The sequence below is a fragment of the Galeopterus variegatus genome, unplaced genomic scaffold (genome assembly GCF_000696425.1).
Source record: "Galeopterus variegatus unplaced genomic scaffold, G_variegatus-3.0.2 Scaffold3931, whole genome shotgun sequence".
Classification (NCBI taxonomy): domain Eukaryota; kingdom Metazoa; phylum Chordata; class Mammalia; order Dermoptera; family Cynocephalidae; genus Galeopterus; species Galeopterus variegatus.
Genome location: NW_007730042.1, coordinates 75670 through 92191, shown reverse-complemented (window position 1 = coordinate 92191; position 16522 = coordinate 75670). Strand labels below are relative to the sequence as shown.

The window sequence follows — 16522 nt, the reverse complement described above, 5'->3', positions numbered from 1 at the left end:
AAATGTTATCATTTCAAGATTAAATCAATATTAAAAAATTATTAGTAAGTTATTTTATACCTTTTTTCTTACTAAGTCTGAAAATGGCATGCATTTTATAATTACAGCACATGTGGCTAATGGATGCCATATTGGATACCACAGACCTAAAATATGTCTGGAAGTCAGGCCTACTGGGTCCTAGAGTCAAGTGTAACTTAAAGTCACTCTGCCTCAAGTAGAAATGGCTGTTAAGGCTCTCAGAGGACAGATATCCTGCCACAAAGCAGAAGATTACAACCGTAATTCCAAAATTACAGTGAGCTGTAATTTTGATGCTATCTATAAAAGACAGTATGGAAAAGGCACTCTTATTTCAGTTATCAGTAAATGCTACATATTACAAAAACAGGCTGCCTAAACTAGCTGGAACTTAATTTAGTAACACTCACTACGTTCTAGGATATAATCAACCATATATATGTATAAAGTGGTTATTTTCTCAGGATAGAGAACTCAAAAAGACAATAAATTTCAACATAGTTGGGAAGTATAAAAGCTTTTCAATATATTATAAAAGAACCAGACCAATCAAAATAACTATTTCAAACCTATAAGGTATAACATATTGGAAAAAATCTTCTGCAAAAGATAATCTGCTTTTGGAGATAAAGTCTACTACTAAGCTGCAGAAGATCCTCCTTTCTCATAACAGCCTTGAACCTATAAGGTATAACATATTGGAAAAAATCTTCTGCAAAAGATAATCTGCTTTTGGAGATCAAGTCTACTACTAAGCTGCAGAAGATCCTCCTTTCTCATAACAGCCTTATCACAAATTCAGGCAGTCTTGTTCTTCCAAAATCTGTTTTGAAGCCTTCTTCTGGTCTGTACTAATAACACCTAAAATTTGACTTCTTTTTCATTTCTACTCTTCAGTTTCTTTCACATGTAACAGAGCTGAGAGAAACTTAGATATCACTTATGTCAGCACTGATTCTATATTCCCCACCTCCTACAATGCTGCACGTAGTGGTTACATGGTCTCCAAATGAATGAGGTAAACTTTGTTTCTGTTAATTGAAAATCTTTCTTACTGTTAATTGAAAAAGGGAGGATTCATTCCTCTTTCTGTCCTTCTCAAAAACATAAATAAAGTGATTTATTCTTATTGTGGTTTCCCTTACATATAATTACAATTTCTACTCTAATCTTTATTATTTCCTTCTTTCTGCTTGATCTGGGAATGGTTTGCTCTTCTATTTTCTTAAGGCAGTAGCTTTGACTATTGATCTGAGATTATTTTCTCTTGTGTTTTCATTTTCATTCATTTAAAAGTATTTTCTAATTTTTCTTCTTTGACTTACATGTTACTTTAACTTTCAAATATTTGGGGATTTCCCAAATTTCTTTCTGTTGTTGATTTCTAATTTATCTCAGTTGTAGTCAGATAATGCACTTTGTATTATATTAATCATTTAAAATTTATTGAGTCTTGTTTTATGGCTCAAAACATCCTGGGGGATGGACGTTCCATGTGTACTTGAAAAGAATGTGTTTTCTGTTGTTGTTGTATCAAATGTTCTACAGATGGCAATTAGGTCAAGTTGGGTGACAGCGCTGTTTAAGTCTTGTTATCCTTGATGATTTTTTTTACATAGTTCAAATTAATCATTGAAAATGGGATATTAGCACCTCCAACTACTATTGTTGAATTATCTACTTCTCCTTTCGGTTCTGTTCATTTTCGCTTCCTGTACTTTGGACCTCTGTTGTAGCTATATAATTGCTATATCTTCCTGAGGAATCACCTCTTTTGCCATTATAAAAGGTATTTTGGAAAAAGAATTGGGGACAAAGCATATTTAGTTGAGGCTATTACAAGGCTGTGGAATTTTTTCAAGTTTTTGAGACACATCAGAACATGTTTTTCTGGAAGAGTAGAGTTGTGATCATTAATTGTTTACCAAGGACCAATTATGTGCCAAGCACTATGAGAAAATAAAGATGATCATATCAATCAAACAAGATTTTTCCTGGAAGATGATAGACTGAGGATATGGTTTTTCCCTTTGTTTCTAAAATCCTATTCCAAATGATAGTAAAGAAATACAAAAGGGAATAAGAGCTCCTGGGACAGATATTAGAGGGCTTAAGATTGAGATAGATTTGCAGAAATGAGAAAGAGGATGAAAATGGGTGATGGGAAAACCACCACAGTCCAAAATGGCACAGGAGAAGGCTATGATAGAAGTGGGGATTATTCACTTTGATGGAGCCCTGATGAAAGTCCATACACAGAGTTGCCAAATACTGAGGGAGGAATAGGAAACACCGTTAAGAGAAAAGTGTGATTAAATGACTATTCACACACTAGCTCTGACAGTGGGCCTTTCCCTCCCTCTACCAGACCTCTCATATGAGCAGATCTAATGTCACATACTACTCTTCAAAGAAAATAAAAACCTGACTATGTAAGGCTAAGGATTCTAGCACGGGAACTGGCATGCACAAGTAAAGATCCTCATTGTTACGGGAAATGTGAGGGTAAAGCCTTGCTTGCCTGCCTGTTTCCCAGTCATACACCCTGAAATAAAGTCTGGCCATTCTCTACCCACATTCACAACTCACTGCTAGCCCTTCCATTCAGGGGAGATGACTGTTGAATAACGAAAGCTACACAATGGTAGAAAAAACTCTTAACAGGCTACTGACATTAAGTAATATGGCCTTGCATTCATCAATAAGAATAAATAACCCCAAATCACCAGACAATGAAAAAACTACAATAGCATAAAAGAAATGGCAAAAGTGAATAAACAGAGCTAATGTCAGAAGAAACAGCTTAAATAAACGAAGATAAATTACCAGAGTTGTCATGGGTCAATTAAGAAAAAAACAAATTAAAAAGAAAAAAAAAGTTTCAGGGACAGAAGTAGATCAGAGGTTACCAGAAACGGGTGGGGGAGGAATAACGAGAAGTTATTGCTTACTGGGTTCAGAGTTTATGTTTATGATGATAAAAGTTTTGTAAATAGATAGAGGTAGTAGTTGCACAGCATTGTGAATATAATTCTACACAACTATGTGTTTAAAAATGCTTAAAAGGGGAATTCTGATGTTATACATGTTTTGCCACAATAAAAAAAATAAAAATAAAAATTCCAGAGTTGAAGAAAGACATTAATCCAGATTGAAAATGCTCACTGAAGGCCAATGGAGACAAATTTTAAAAGGCTCATACCTTGAAACTTCCTAGTGAAATTTCAGAACACTAAGGATAAAAATATCCTTAAAGTTTACAGAGAGAAAAAACAAACTATCAAGAAAAGAGAGTTAGATTGAATTCAGACTTTTCATTGGCAACACTGATGCTAAAACACAACAGCGCAATACCTCCAAAGTTAAAAAAAAATTATAATTTTGTACCAAGAGTTCTACTATTGAACAAACTCCAAAAAAACTGTGAAAGTATAATAAAGACTTTTCAGCTATGCATGTCCTTAGAAATTTTACCTCCCACAAAGTCTTTCTAAATAAAGAAAAAGAAAAATACTTAAGAATGTGCTCCAAATGAACAAAAAGAAATCAAAAAGAAGACACGGAATCTAAGAAACATTGGATCTAAGGCAGGAATACAATAATTAAAAAAAAAAAATTAGGGCCGGCCCGGTGGCACACTGGAGAGTGTGCCACTTGGGAGCGTGGCGGCGCTCCCGCCGAGGGTTCGGATCCCATGTAGAGACCAGTTCCTGCTCACTGGCTGAGCGCGGTGTGGGCGCAACACTGAGGGTTGTGATCCCGTTACCGGTCAGTAAAAAAGACAAAAAAAAAGGGAAAAAAAAAAATTAAAATAAGCAATCACGGAAATCCCAAGAAAAAAGTCTACAGGAAGAAAGTAGATTGTATTACATAACTTATATAATTAAGATACTAGATGTCTTTTTTTAAAAAAAGGCAATATAGAAATGTCAGAGAAAAAGAGCCTATGTAAGAAAGTTATAGTCCTAAGAGCAAAAAAAATTAAAATGGGGCATGACTTTGAGCAACTGCTGACAAGAGTAAGGAAAGAAAATTCATTTCACAATTGACTCTTTTTTTTTTTTTAATGGAGAAAAGGCATAACAAATTTTAGTAGTTTAACGTGCAGGGAGGGGAAATGAATGTGGGAATCAGAATAATGTCCCTGACACTTGACTCTTGTAAACCTCTTTCAAGCAGCTATGTTTAAGTGCTGTAAGATTACATTTTTCCCCTATAGAGTCAATCACATGAGCTGGCCATGTACAGTATTTATACAAACATCATACTACTTGTATTGCTGTGTAACAAAGTACTACAGACTCAGTGGCTTAAAACAATACAGTTTATCATCTTATAGTTTCTGTGGGTCAGGTGTCTAGGCCCAGTCTAGCTGGGTCCTCTGTTTAGAGTATCACAAGGCTGTAATCAAATACTATACTATACAAATACTATCAAAATTACACAATATATGTCCATATAAAAGAGGTTTAAAGAGAAAATAAAAATAGTACTTGTGATTGTGTTATTCCTGTTTGTGTAGTTCCCTATAATGTTAAATTTCTTAATAATTAAAAAATTCATTCCAGGGCTGGCCTGTGACTCACTCAGGAGAGTGCGGTGCTGATAATACCAAGGACATGGGTTTGGATTCCATATAGGGATGGTTGGTTAGCTCACTAGGTGAGCATGGTGCTGACAACACCAAGTCAAGGGTTAAGATCCCCTTACCGGTCATCTTTAAAAAAAAAAAAAAAAAGTTCATTCCAAAGAAGAGTTACCAACGTTTCAGAAAACAGTCATAATTAAATCTACATAAATGGGCTAGTAACTGAGTTCAAGAAAATGTGATTGGTCAGTTAGGATCATCAAAAACTGACACAAATTTTTAGTTAGTTTTGAGTATGTATATCTCCTTAAAATTGCCTTGTATGATTTTACCCCCATTTTAAAAACAACAAAGCTACTTGTTCTCAGTGTCTGAACTACTAGAAATTTTTCTGCACAAAATGGATATCTTTAGACCTAATGGAATAAGACTTATTATTTGTTGGGAAAGTAAAGTTCAGTTCATAATTTAGCAAATGACTGGCAGTCAGTTTGGATGGTAAGCTCCGAGACAGGAACTCTAATGTTCCTGGTGCCCAACACGATGCCAGTCAATCACTAATAGTTTGCTTCTTAAACTAAAGTGCTGAATACTATACACCCTTGAACAGAATTCTTAACCTAGAATCTGTAGGCTCCTAAGGTATCTATAAATAGCCTTGGGGTGGGGTAGGAGGCTGTTGAGAGTTGTCATTTATAAACCTTCTTAAATTTTACTAAAAATTATGTGTATGCCTATTTTGTGGGTGAAAAAGTCCACTGTTTTCAAATTCTCAGAGGTCCAACACCCAAAAGAAGGTCAAGAAATACTGTTTACAATAAACATAGAAAAATTATGATATTTTCTAATAACTTAGAACTTTAGTACAATCTAAAGTCATTTATTCAATTTACATTATGGTTAGATCATATAGCTGAAGATGTGTTATGAACTTAAACCATGAGTGAAGACAATCAAAGTCTCCAACTTTAGGTTAAATCAAGCTTGATTGTGAAATATCACAAATCCACCCAAAGGTTTACTAGCAAATAATCAACCTGGTGAATAGTTATAGTATGTCTTATATATTATGTATCATTTAAAACACTTGATGACAACGCTAAGTCATTTTAATTGTATTTGGGAAATTTGATATTTAAAGGAAGCCAAAGGGAGAAAACATTTTTTTTTAATAGTGAGTGTGTAAAGCACTAAGTTAGGCAACAAGATTTCAAAAAATAAAAATATAATTATTTATAACAGAAGTAGGTGGAAATGAATAGTCTCCTGGGAAAGCTCAAGAATATTTTGAAGAAGAATTGATATACAAATATAAGCTGGAGTAGCTTTATCAATGTCACACAAAGAACGACAGTCTGTAAGGGATGTTTTCCAAGGTATGGATGGTAAGGTGTGTGCTTAGGCTAAGGTGAGCAAAAGACTAGTGATCAGGTCCAATCTGGAAATAACCTTCTGAACTGATGAACTGATGAATTTGGATGTTTTCCAGAATGCAAAAAGCCATAGCTATTGAAGGTTTTTAAAGAAAAGAGTTACTTGGGAAAAAAAATTGGGTTTTTGAAAGATAACTCTGGGAGTAATGTAGAAAATGGACTAATGTGGGAAAGAACAAAAGAGGTAAGAAAATCCTTGGGCGAAAGTATTTTTTCCTGATAAAATTAATTATGCCTGATCTCTTTTGAAGCTCAGGTTTTCATATATAACTTTTTTTTTTTTAAAGCAATACATATCTTTGGTTAGAGCCTTAATTCACAATTTAGTGGCAGATTCTCATAGAAACCTATCATGGACCTACCACGGGTTTAACAATTGCACTGCATGGCTGCTGCTTACCTGCAACAGAGAGATTAGTCACAGCAGCGCTGGTTAGAGGGAGGACAGGGTTGACTGTGAGAGTAGTTGCTGCGCTGCTCGTCACAAGGCTTGGTGTGGTTGCCACCTACAGGTCAGAAATGAAAAATGCACAAATCCCTTAAAATCAAAACTTGAAAATTTAAACCCATACTGTAGACTTTATAACAGAATAAAAAAAGGCCTACAAGAAATGATTTTAAAATTACTTTTAGATCTTGGAAATGAGAAACCTTGCATCATATGTTAGAAAGCTGCTATTAGAAGATAGTTTTTCACTGATATCACAAATGGCTTTGCCCAGGTTTTAAAAATAAATTATAAAAAAAATCCCTAAATTTCAATAATGTTGAGTCGGATATACTCTAAGTCAGTAAAAAATATTATACTACTTATCCTTACCGAAATAAGAAAACTGCTTGACAGGATCAGGGAATCTGGAGTTCACACTGCTTTTATTTTTGACTCTGTGAGGGCAAGATTGCCTTGTTTTTGTTTTTCTTTTTTTTAAGCCAGTCAAATTTAGCAGTGGGAGGCTGTAAACCAAGGTTAGTGACATTAATGTTCACTAATAAGTTCTGATAACCCACTACCATTGGACCAGACTGTTTTTGTTTTTAATGAAATAGTATTATGGAAAAAATGTAAAGCAAATTTAAAAGAACTGAGTTCCTTTCTGAAGTAAAAAATTCCTACTGTTTTTTAAGAAATACTGTCTTTGTTTTAGTATGAATAAATCTGAAACAGAAAACACTCACCTACACAAAACTTACCTAATGACTATCTTTTTCATAAGTACGATTTCATGAACTTTATGATTAAAGTTCCACCATTTAACAACCATAGCCTCCACTTAAAAAACTAATGTGGTTTAGCTTAAAAATTCCAGTATTGAATGACAGTCGAATGAAACAAAAACAAATTAAGAAAAAAGGAACAGAAATGCAAACTCAATAATCCTCTCATCTTTTGCATCCTGGTTGGCATTGTGGAAGTCCTATTTACAATCATCCTAAAAATCAAGGGAGTCACACCACCACTAGATGTCTGTCCCTTCAGTCTAGGAATATTCTAATGCAAACAACAGAAGTTATTCAATGAGTTTACATATGAAAGGACCACATGTTGTTTGATAGTGAAGATCTGAGATGACTGTTTTAAATGCAAGTTCAGTGCTAAAAGTTATCCGGGAATTTATTGCCACTTAATCACATAAGTGTAAGTTTAATAAATTGGGCTTTAGAACTCAACATGAATAAAAAGTAACTAAAGACTTTTTGAAATAGTGGGAATCAGCAGCAAATTTACTCCCATGGTTACAGAGTAATCTAATTAACAATACCACAGAAGAAAATAACGGAAATGTATTGTTTATATATACCACATTTTCCTTATCCAATCATCTGTTGATAGACATTTAGGTTGGTTCCATATCTTGGCTACTGTAAATAGAGCTGCATAAACATGGGAGTGCAGGTATCCCTTTGACATGATGATTTTGATTCCTTTGGGTAAGGAAAATGTGATATATATACACAATGGAATAATTCTCAGCCATAAAAAGAATGATATTCTGCCATTCGCATCGACATGGATGAGCTTGGAGAAAATTATGGTAAGTGATATAAACAAGCCAGGCACAGAAAGAGAAATACCACATATCCTCAATCATAAATGGGAGGGAGGGTGGGAGGAAGGAAGGGAGGAAGAAAGGAAGGGAGGGAGGGAGGAAAGGAGGAAGAAAAGAAAGAAAGAATGAAAAGAGAGGAAAGAAAAAAAAGAAGGAAAGGACAATCACAATAATATGTTGAACTTTCAGAAGGAGAGAAGAGAACTGTGGTTACTAGAGGTGGGAAAGCGAGAGGAAGATGGGAGTTAGCCAGAAATTGGTTAATGGACACAAAGAATGGTTCCATTTTGTAATGATGAATATGCTAATTATCCTGATTTGAACATAACTTATTGTGGACAAATATTGGTAGTGAACTCGGTACCCCACAAATATGTATAATCAATTATGTCTCGACTTAAAGAACAAAAACGAAAAAACAGGTTAGAGCACACCCTTATAAACACCAAGGTCCTGGGTGCAGATTCCCATACCAGTCAGCCATCCAAAAAATAAAAAATAAAAAAAGGAAATGCAATGAAATAGGAAAGAATTAAAATTGTTCACTTTAAAAAATTAGAAAGACCAATAAGTTCTTAGGTCAACAACAATATGAGATTTCATTACCTTGGTTCTATGAGTTGAATGTCCCCCAAAAGTTCTTGTGTTGGAAACTCAATCCCCATTATAACAGTGTTAAGGGGATGGAAAATCCTATTACGGTATTTGAAAAGTGTGGCCTTTGTAAGATTGGATTGTGAGTGGATTGTGAAGACTGTGCCTTCATAAATGGATTAATCTATTCATGGAGTAATGGGTTAATGGTTTAATGGGTTCTGATGGCTTTATAAGGAGAGCAAAGAAGCATGTTAATCTTCTTGCTCTTGCCACTCTCGCCATATGATTGCTTGTGTTACCATGAGAACCTGTAGAAAGTTCCCACACAGAAGAAGCCCTCACCAGATGTGTTCCCTGGACCTTGGACTTCCCAGCCTCCAAAATTGTAAAAAATAAACTTCAATTCTTTATAAAATACCCAGTTTCAGGTATTCTGTTATAAACAACAGAAACTGGACTAATACACTTGGTAACATCTAAAATATAAATTTATATACATTTATTCCACGTAAATAAATTCCCTGTTATAAAAATAAATTGATTTAGCAGATCATTTGTAAAATTACAAAAATTAGTCCTTGAGGTTGCACCCTCTATTTTTATTCTTACCAGTGAGGTTGGGCTGGGGAAAATTGCTTTGATAGGTGAGCTGCTGGTCCCACCACTGCTAGGTGGGTTGATTCTTTTTTCCTTCTGGCGGCGGTTACAAAACCAAACACGAATCACCTCTTTTTCCATATTGAGCTGTTCAGCAATCATGGTGATCTCTTCCGAGGTAGGCTTTTGATTCTGAAGGGAAAAAAAGCCCATCTTTTGGAATAACTTTTTGACCTACTGACAATTATGTCAGTATGTAAATAAACAAATGGGGAGGGACAACTCAGAAAATGAAGCTGGATATATATGACTATATTAGGCCACTTTGAACACAGAGCTTCGTAGACAGACATTCTAATGAACATTATGTTCACTAAATTCATTCATATTAACTTAGAATAAGTTGTTCTTGAATATTTTTATTTTTTCATTTTAAGGTCTAATAACCTTGAATAAAATTAATAAAGTATTAATACAACTTTATGTATTAGTAGGACTTGAAGAGTTTTCTCAGTGCTTCCTGCACACTATCTAACTTGGACCTCACAATAAGTCTGTAAGGCAGGAAAGGCAGATATTTCACAGATGAAAGGGACTTCGGCTTAAAGAAATCAAATGATTTACTACATTACACAGTTAACAAGTGGCAGAGCTGATAAAGACTTCTAATTCAGTGCTCCTTCCAATGTGCTCAAGTCTTTTCTGAATTAAAGAAGTCAAAATTTTGTTGGAAGCTTTGATTATGATATTCCCTGGTACCAAAAACAACAACAACAAACAGCCAAAGATCTATTGAATTAAATTAAATTCCACAGCCTGATATTCAAGGTTTCTAGTGTTCTGGTCCCAAACTACCCTTCTAGGCATATAGACACTAATATTTAGCCAACCAAACTACTAGTATTTCGCCTGATACAGCCCATGGTTTTACCCTGGGATATACCTGCTCATGCGTTCCCTCTAGTTGAAGTGCTTTCCTGCCCCATCTTTTCCAGTCTGCGGAATTAATTCTCATGCATCCTACAGCAGCTGCCACCTCTCTCATACTGAGTGCTCATGTGGATGTGACACTGGTCTCTCCTGAATACTGCAGCACTCTGGTTCTGTATTCTATGTCACTAACTTACTTTGTTTTATTTTCTCCATGACATTATAAGCATCCATAGGGGAGAGGCTGACAAGCTCATCTTTTATCATTTTCAGTTCCTAACACCAGTACCACACAAACAGTCCCATGTACATGAAAAGTAAAAACCTCACTGACCTCCAAGAAACTCTTCTCTAAGGCCACACGGATGTTGGTCTCTATGCTGGTGCGTTTCTTCCTCCTCCGGTTCAAGCCCTCAACTCCCAACCCTGGAGAATTCAGGGCACTTGGGCTGGAGACAGCTGAATCAGATGAGAGGTTCTCTGTAAGAATGAGGAAAACACAGCAATAAAATTAGCTAAGCATAGTGATTCATGTGTGTAATACATATATTAACAACAACAAAATTGACAAAATATTTTAAGCTACACGCGAGCATTAAAAAGTTTTCAGGTAACTGACATTAAAATCTTGTTCACTACCATGGATTTTTCTACTGTTCTTATTGGTGTTCTTTGTCCCAGGATGGGACAGGATGCTTGACCATACATACTGCCATCTCTACTTTTTGATTTCTTCTGTTTCTGACAAGGCAGAAGTTTACTATCTCTTCTTTTAGAACTCAGCTCTATCTCTTTCAGTTCTGTTCTTATGTTTTGTTTATTTATGAGCTCTGGAGATAAAAGGAAGAAACTTCTTAGAAATTATTGAAAGTTTAACATTTATCTTATAAATGACCTCTCATTTTATTGGTGTAATGTAATCTAAAAAAAAAAAAAAAAAAAAAAAAAAGGAAAAAGAAAAAGAAATATTTCCAAATTCTTTAAAGTTAAAACAGAGTTCTGTCATTTAACAGTTTAATAACCCTGGACATGTCATACACAACCCTGAGTTTCTTTCTACTACATGATGGATGGAGTAGACCAGTGGTTCTAATCTCTGGAACTTGGTAAGATTACAGATGTCTAGGTCTCACCCACAGCTATTGAACCAAACTTCCAAGGTGGGTATTTCAGGTTTGTCTTTTCCAAAGACCTAATTTTTGTTCACATTTACAATGAAAACCATAGTCTGGAGGATCTCTATGGATCCTTATACCTTTCACAGTCTATGATTCTGTGATTAAAAATCTAAACTTTCCAAAAGGAAATCTCAGCCAAAATACATAAATTAAAACTAGCAGCCCAACTTTTTTGTATGGAACATGTAGTCATTTTAAATAACACAAGCAGAAATATTGCCAGGAACAAGTTCTACGATAACTCATCAAGGAAGAAACAGTAAACTTGTTTTTCAAGTTTACCCAAATACACAGGTCTTCTTATCCTCTTCTTTCAACTGTGTGTGCATCCTTAATCCTGGCTTAAATACAAGAAATATTCCAAGGCTAAAACTTATTGCTGATTATCTACACTGTAATTATTAGAATATTTAAGTGAATTAGTTCTCTTATTTACATAGCCATAATTTATAATGCGCCTTCCAAGATTAGTGAGCTTCAAGATTCTGTAATACCAGAAATATAATAAAAACTCCAATTTATACAACAATGTCTCCTTTAAAATTCCAATGGACAGCAAAAAAAATTCTTATATATTCACTTACCTGCATCATTTAGCCACTTCTCTAGAAGTGGCTTTAACTTGCACATGTTCTTAAAGCTGAGGTTCAAGGCTTCAAAGCGGGAGATGGTAGTTTGGCTGAAGTCATTTCCATACAGTTTACCCATAGCGAGCCCAACATCACCCTGCACAGCAATACAGAGCAGGAGCCGGGGAGTAGAAAAGAGAGAGAGAGATTGGTCTCATTAAGGTTTACAGCCTTCACTCTGAGGTGCCACTCCAGTTATTGCTCTAGACAAAGAATTGGTAATTACTCCACTTGCTGTGTCCCACATAAATTTTATCCAAGTGCAGTATTCCCGTGAGGACTCTATTAGGCCTTGATCATGATAACATTCAACACTATCCAATTAACTTTCCATTTTTAATGTCTTCTTGCTACCTTTTGTAATAAACAAGATACCAAAATTTCTACAGTCTCAAAAGATAGTGCTAATAGTCTAACAAGCCCCTTAATTGATACAACCAAAGCAATCCAAGTAATCTTTGAAAAATCAATATACGTGTATCACCTAAAGTGATTAGATACAACTGTCTTGATAACCCGAGGTATTTCTGAACTAACCAACCTTCTCATAAATTACTTTAAAATTTAGAAATGATCCTTTGCTCTTTTTTCCCCCTCTATAAAGTATTTCTGGAAGCTGTGAAAAAAATCTATTTCACCTCTAGTTTGGATTTCAAAGTTAGCTACAAAAAATAGGTATTCTAAAAGACCACTTTTGTAACCATTATAGAGATAGAAATTCACAGTAGAGAGGTTTGACCCATTTAGTCACACCTTCATGAGCAATGGAAACTTGGTAACCTTATAGAACAATGATTCTCTGAATATATATGTCTTTCTCTATAATTTTTAAAATGTATACAGTGCTTTTCTTCCAGCTGAATCTCCCTTGTTCATGCTAGAAAAAGCCACATCTTGATACTTATTTTAAATACAGGTAACAGAAGCTCAGAGAGTTGAAATGATTCACCCACCCATTTCAATTAGTTTAGTGACAGGGCAGAAAGACAGCAGCATTTCTGGCCCAAAGTACCATGCAGCTACTGTTAGACATACAATTCCCAACCGTCCTGGCAACACCTACTCTGAATTGGGACTATTCCAGTCCTTTCATTCCCCCTTTCCCCTCAAACCCATTTTTTGGATACTACATTGGTTATTACCATCTGTATTAGGTTGGTAGTTGTGGGGGCAGAGGGTACAAAGAACATTTTTTGAAAATTGCACTTTCTCACTGGTGAGCAACTCCTGATAAAAAGTTTAACAGAGGAGAAATGTTGAAACTGTAAGATAAAATGAGGCTTAGAGAACACATGAACTTCAAATGACCTATACCCTATGCCTTCCCACATGATAGCCAAAAGCCATATGTGGCTATTTATATTTAAATTAATTAAAGTCAAATAAGTAAAAATTTCATTTCTTCAGCACCACTAGCCCTTCCAAGCGCTCAATAGTAGCTACTGTATTGGACAACACAAAAACAGAACATTCCCATCATCACAGAAAATTTTAATGACAGCTCTGAATACATTCTCCCTAACTAGAACTGAAGTAGACTGTTCATTGATTTCCTTCCGATTACCGTAAAATGGAAAGAACCAAGACAGTATGAGTGGGGCATAAATGCTATTCACTATATTTACATACAAATATATCTAAAGATATACAGACGGTTCCCAACTTACAATGGTTCGACATGATTTTCTAACTTTATGATAGTGTGAAAGTGATATGAATTCAGTAGAAACTGTACTTCAAATTTTGAATTTTGAACTCTTCCTGGGCTAGTAATATCTAAAGATATACAGACGGTTCCCAACTTACAATGGTTCGACATGATTTTCTAACTTTACGATAGTGTGAAAGTGATATGAATTCAGTAGAAACTGTACTTCAAATTTTGAATTTTGAACTCTTCCTGGGCTAGTAATAGGCAGTATGATACTCTCTTGAGATGGTGGGCAGCAGCAGCAAACTGCAGCCTCAGTCAGCCACGCAATCACAGGGGCAAACCAATACTCTGTAATATACTGTGTTGCCAGATGATTTTGCCCAGCTGTAGGCTAATGTGAGTGTTCTGAGCACATTTACGGTGGGATAGGCTAAGCTATCACGTTTGGTAGGTTAGCTGTACTAAATGCACTTTTAACTTACGATATTTTCAACTCACAATGGGTTTATAGGAATGTAACCTCACCATAAGTCAAGGAACATTTGTATATATAGATATGTTTATCTGTATCTACATATTTATATATTAAATGTTACTTCGCTCAATCAACGAATATCCACAAAGTGCATACTGTATGTCAGGCACTGAACTTCTGCTTCGTACATCACATATATTCATTAGATTATAGATTTCTAGAAAACTGGAGCCAACTAAACCTTGCGATTTTCTGCGTATAAGACATTATGTAGTAGTTAGACGACAATAATGTTTTCTGACATTGCTAAGAATTTTTCAAACTTCTATAATATCTTACTATGAGAAGTAACAATTTTGGCAAGTAAACAAAAATTAAAATATCTATTCAAAAAATATATATCATATACAATATGATATAAAATAAATATATAAAAATATAAATATCATAGAAAGTATAAGAAACAATACATTAAGTTGGTGGCTGGAAATAAAGTTATGACATCAACTAAAACCACAGCAATTTACTTCACAGTCAAATTGTTTAATTGAATAAAAAGTCACAAGCCCCCTCAGTTAAGACACTAATTTTCATTAATTTGGTACAAGCTTGGTATAGTACTCTTGTAACTCACAACCATCCTGGGTTCTCCCCTTCACAAAAATAAACATTTAAAGCAATTGATTCAAATATGATTGATATTTTTAGAAAAAGCAAGAGAAAAAGGAATAATGATTGGGACTGGTAAATAATAAATGTGAGTCATGATAGATGCATTATACTATGACATGCTTTCTAATTATGCAGTGACATCCACAGTAATCGTTTAATAAGCAATTACGTAATTATAAAATAACTACTGTTTAAACATCTTATAACATGTATATTTACTCAGGCAATGGGATTTATTTGTTTCAATAACTTGAATGTCTAACTTTCCCTTTGTGTATGTATAAACATAAATAAATTGGATACAAAGCAACCTTTGAATGACTTCATTTGAGGTATCTGACTTAAAAACAAAGGTTGATATGCTCATCTTGTACCAGTAGTATGTGCTTTAATCCATGTAGTCAAATGTTTCTGAATCATTGCCACTGCTGTATAAAAGTCATTTTCAAAAATAAAGAATAGTCATGCCAAAAAATAGGATAAAATCATAAAGCAGAACAGCAGACCGTAGGGCAATTCCTTTCCATGAAAAGAGAGGAAAAAGAGAGAAAGAGAAGGGGAAGAGGAACATAACACTGGCAGTACATTGGATCAAATGCCACAGAAAGGCAAACCACTACTTGGTAAAAGTTAAAGATTTTTAAAAGTGTTAACATCGTTGGCATATCACATAGGTAACTATCTCCCAGGGAACCCAAGAGTATTCTGTGCTAACAGCCTAAAACGTGAAACACTGGTAAATATGCTAACCTTATACTTATTTCAGCTTATTAACTTACTCCCATCAATCTAGTTATCTTTAGCTTTCTTTTTAAAATAAGTCAGATCTTTTTTTTTTTTTACTTTTATCTGCATTTATGTTATGCTGAGTTTATTCTCATGCAATAAGCTTTTGTTGCTTCAGTTTCTTCTGGGATATCTTTTTCTTCTGTGCAAACTCCTCTTCTGGTTCAAGAACAATTTGTTCCTTTTCAGTAAAGATTATCTTGATGTGGCAGGGGGAGCTCATGTATGAGTTAATCTGAACATGAACTCTGTAAGTATGGTGGCACATTCTGGGTGCTTCGTTAACCTGGATATGTTCAATGACCAGAGAATCTACATATAAACCCTTAAGTTCAGCATTACTCTCTGCATTTTTAAGCATGTGCAGAAAAAATTCAGCACTTTTTTTGGGCCACCAACTCTGTGTCCTGTTTGGCCTGGGTACATCTACCAACTCCACCATTGTAACATCGGACCTGTACACATTGTTTCTCTAAAGTGACATCTTTCAGATACTTGGTGGCTTTTCAGATATGCATACCCTTGATGGCCTGGGCAGTTTCATGGGTATTCTAAAAATGAACACAAAGATTTGAACCCTTGATTTGCATGATTTTGTGGGGTTTCCTGGGCCAAGTGAATAGTGAACCATTTTCACAGATCAGCTTAAGCCACTTACAGAAAGAGAACTCAGATCATTTAGATGTTTCAAAAGTACTTTCTGGATTGTAAGTTGTTTCCTCATAACTGAAACTTCTCACAAACGTAACTGCATTTCCTCAAAAATTATATCTATTTTAAAAATCATTTTATATTTCTAACACATAATTAGTTTCTTTGAGCAAAAATAAATTCCCAAAGAAATAAGGAATATAAGAACTAGAAGCCTGTTCCTAAAAACACCCAGAAAACATGCAGGGATGTCATCTCTGGCT

General features: G+C 34.8%; 1 protein-coding gene and 1 pseudogene across 2 annotated transcripts in view; both read right to left on the bottom strand.

The window, feature by feature from the left end:
• POU2F1 (POU class 2 homeobox 1) overlaps window positions 1–16522 on the bottom strand; it is a 79493-nt gene that overhangs the window by 8140 nt on the left and 54831 nt on the right. For both annotated transcript variants that reach the window (XM_008586311.1, XM_008586312.1), the window contains 4 exons: window positions 11977–12118; window positions 10549–10694; window positions 9297–9476; window positions 6443–6548 (listed from right to left, as the gene is read on the bottom strand). In XM_008586311.1, coding sequence (XP_008584533.1) covers window positions 6443–6548; window positions 9297–9476; window positions 10549–10694; window positions 11977–12118 — 574 coding nt within the window. The remainder of the gene's footprint in view (window positions 1–6442; window positions 6549–9296; window positions 9477–10548; window positions 10695–11976; window positions 12119–16522) is intronic.
• Window positions 15700–16239, bottom strand: LOC103601905 (annotated as a pseudogene).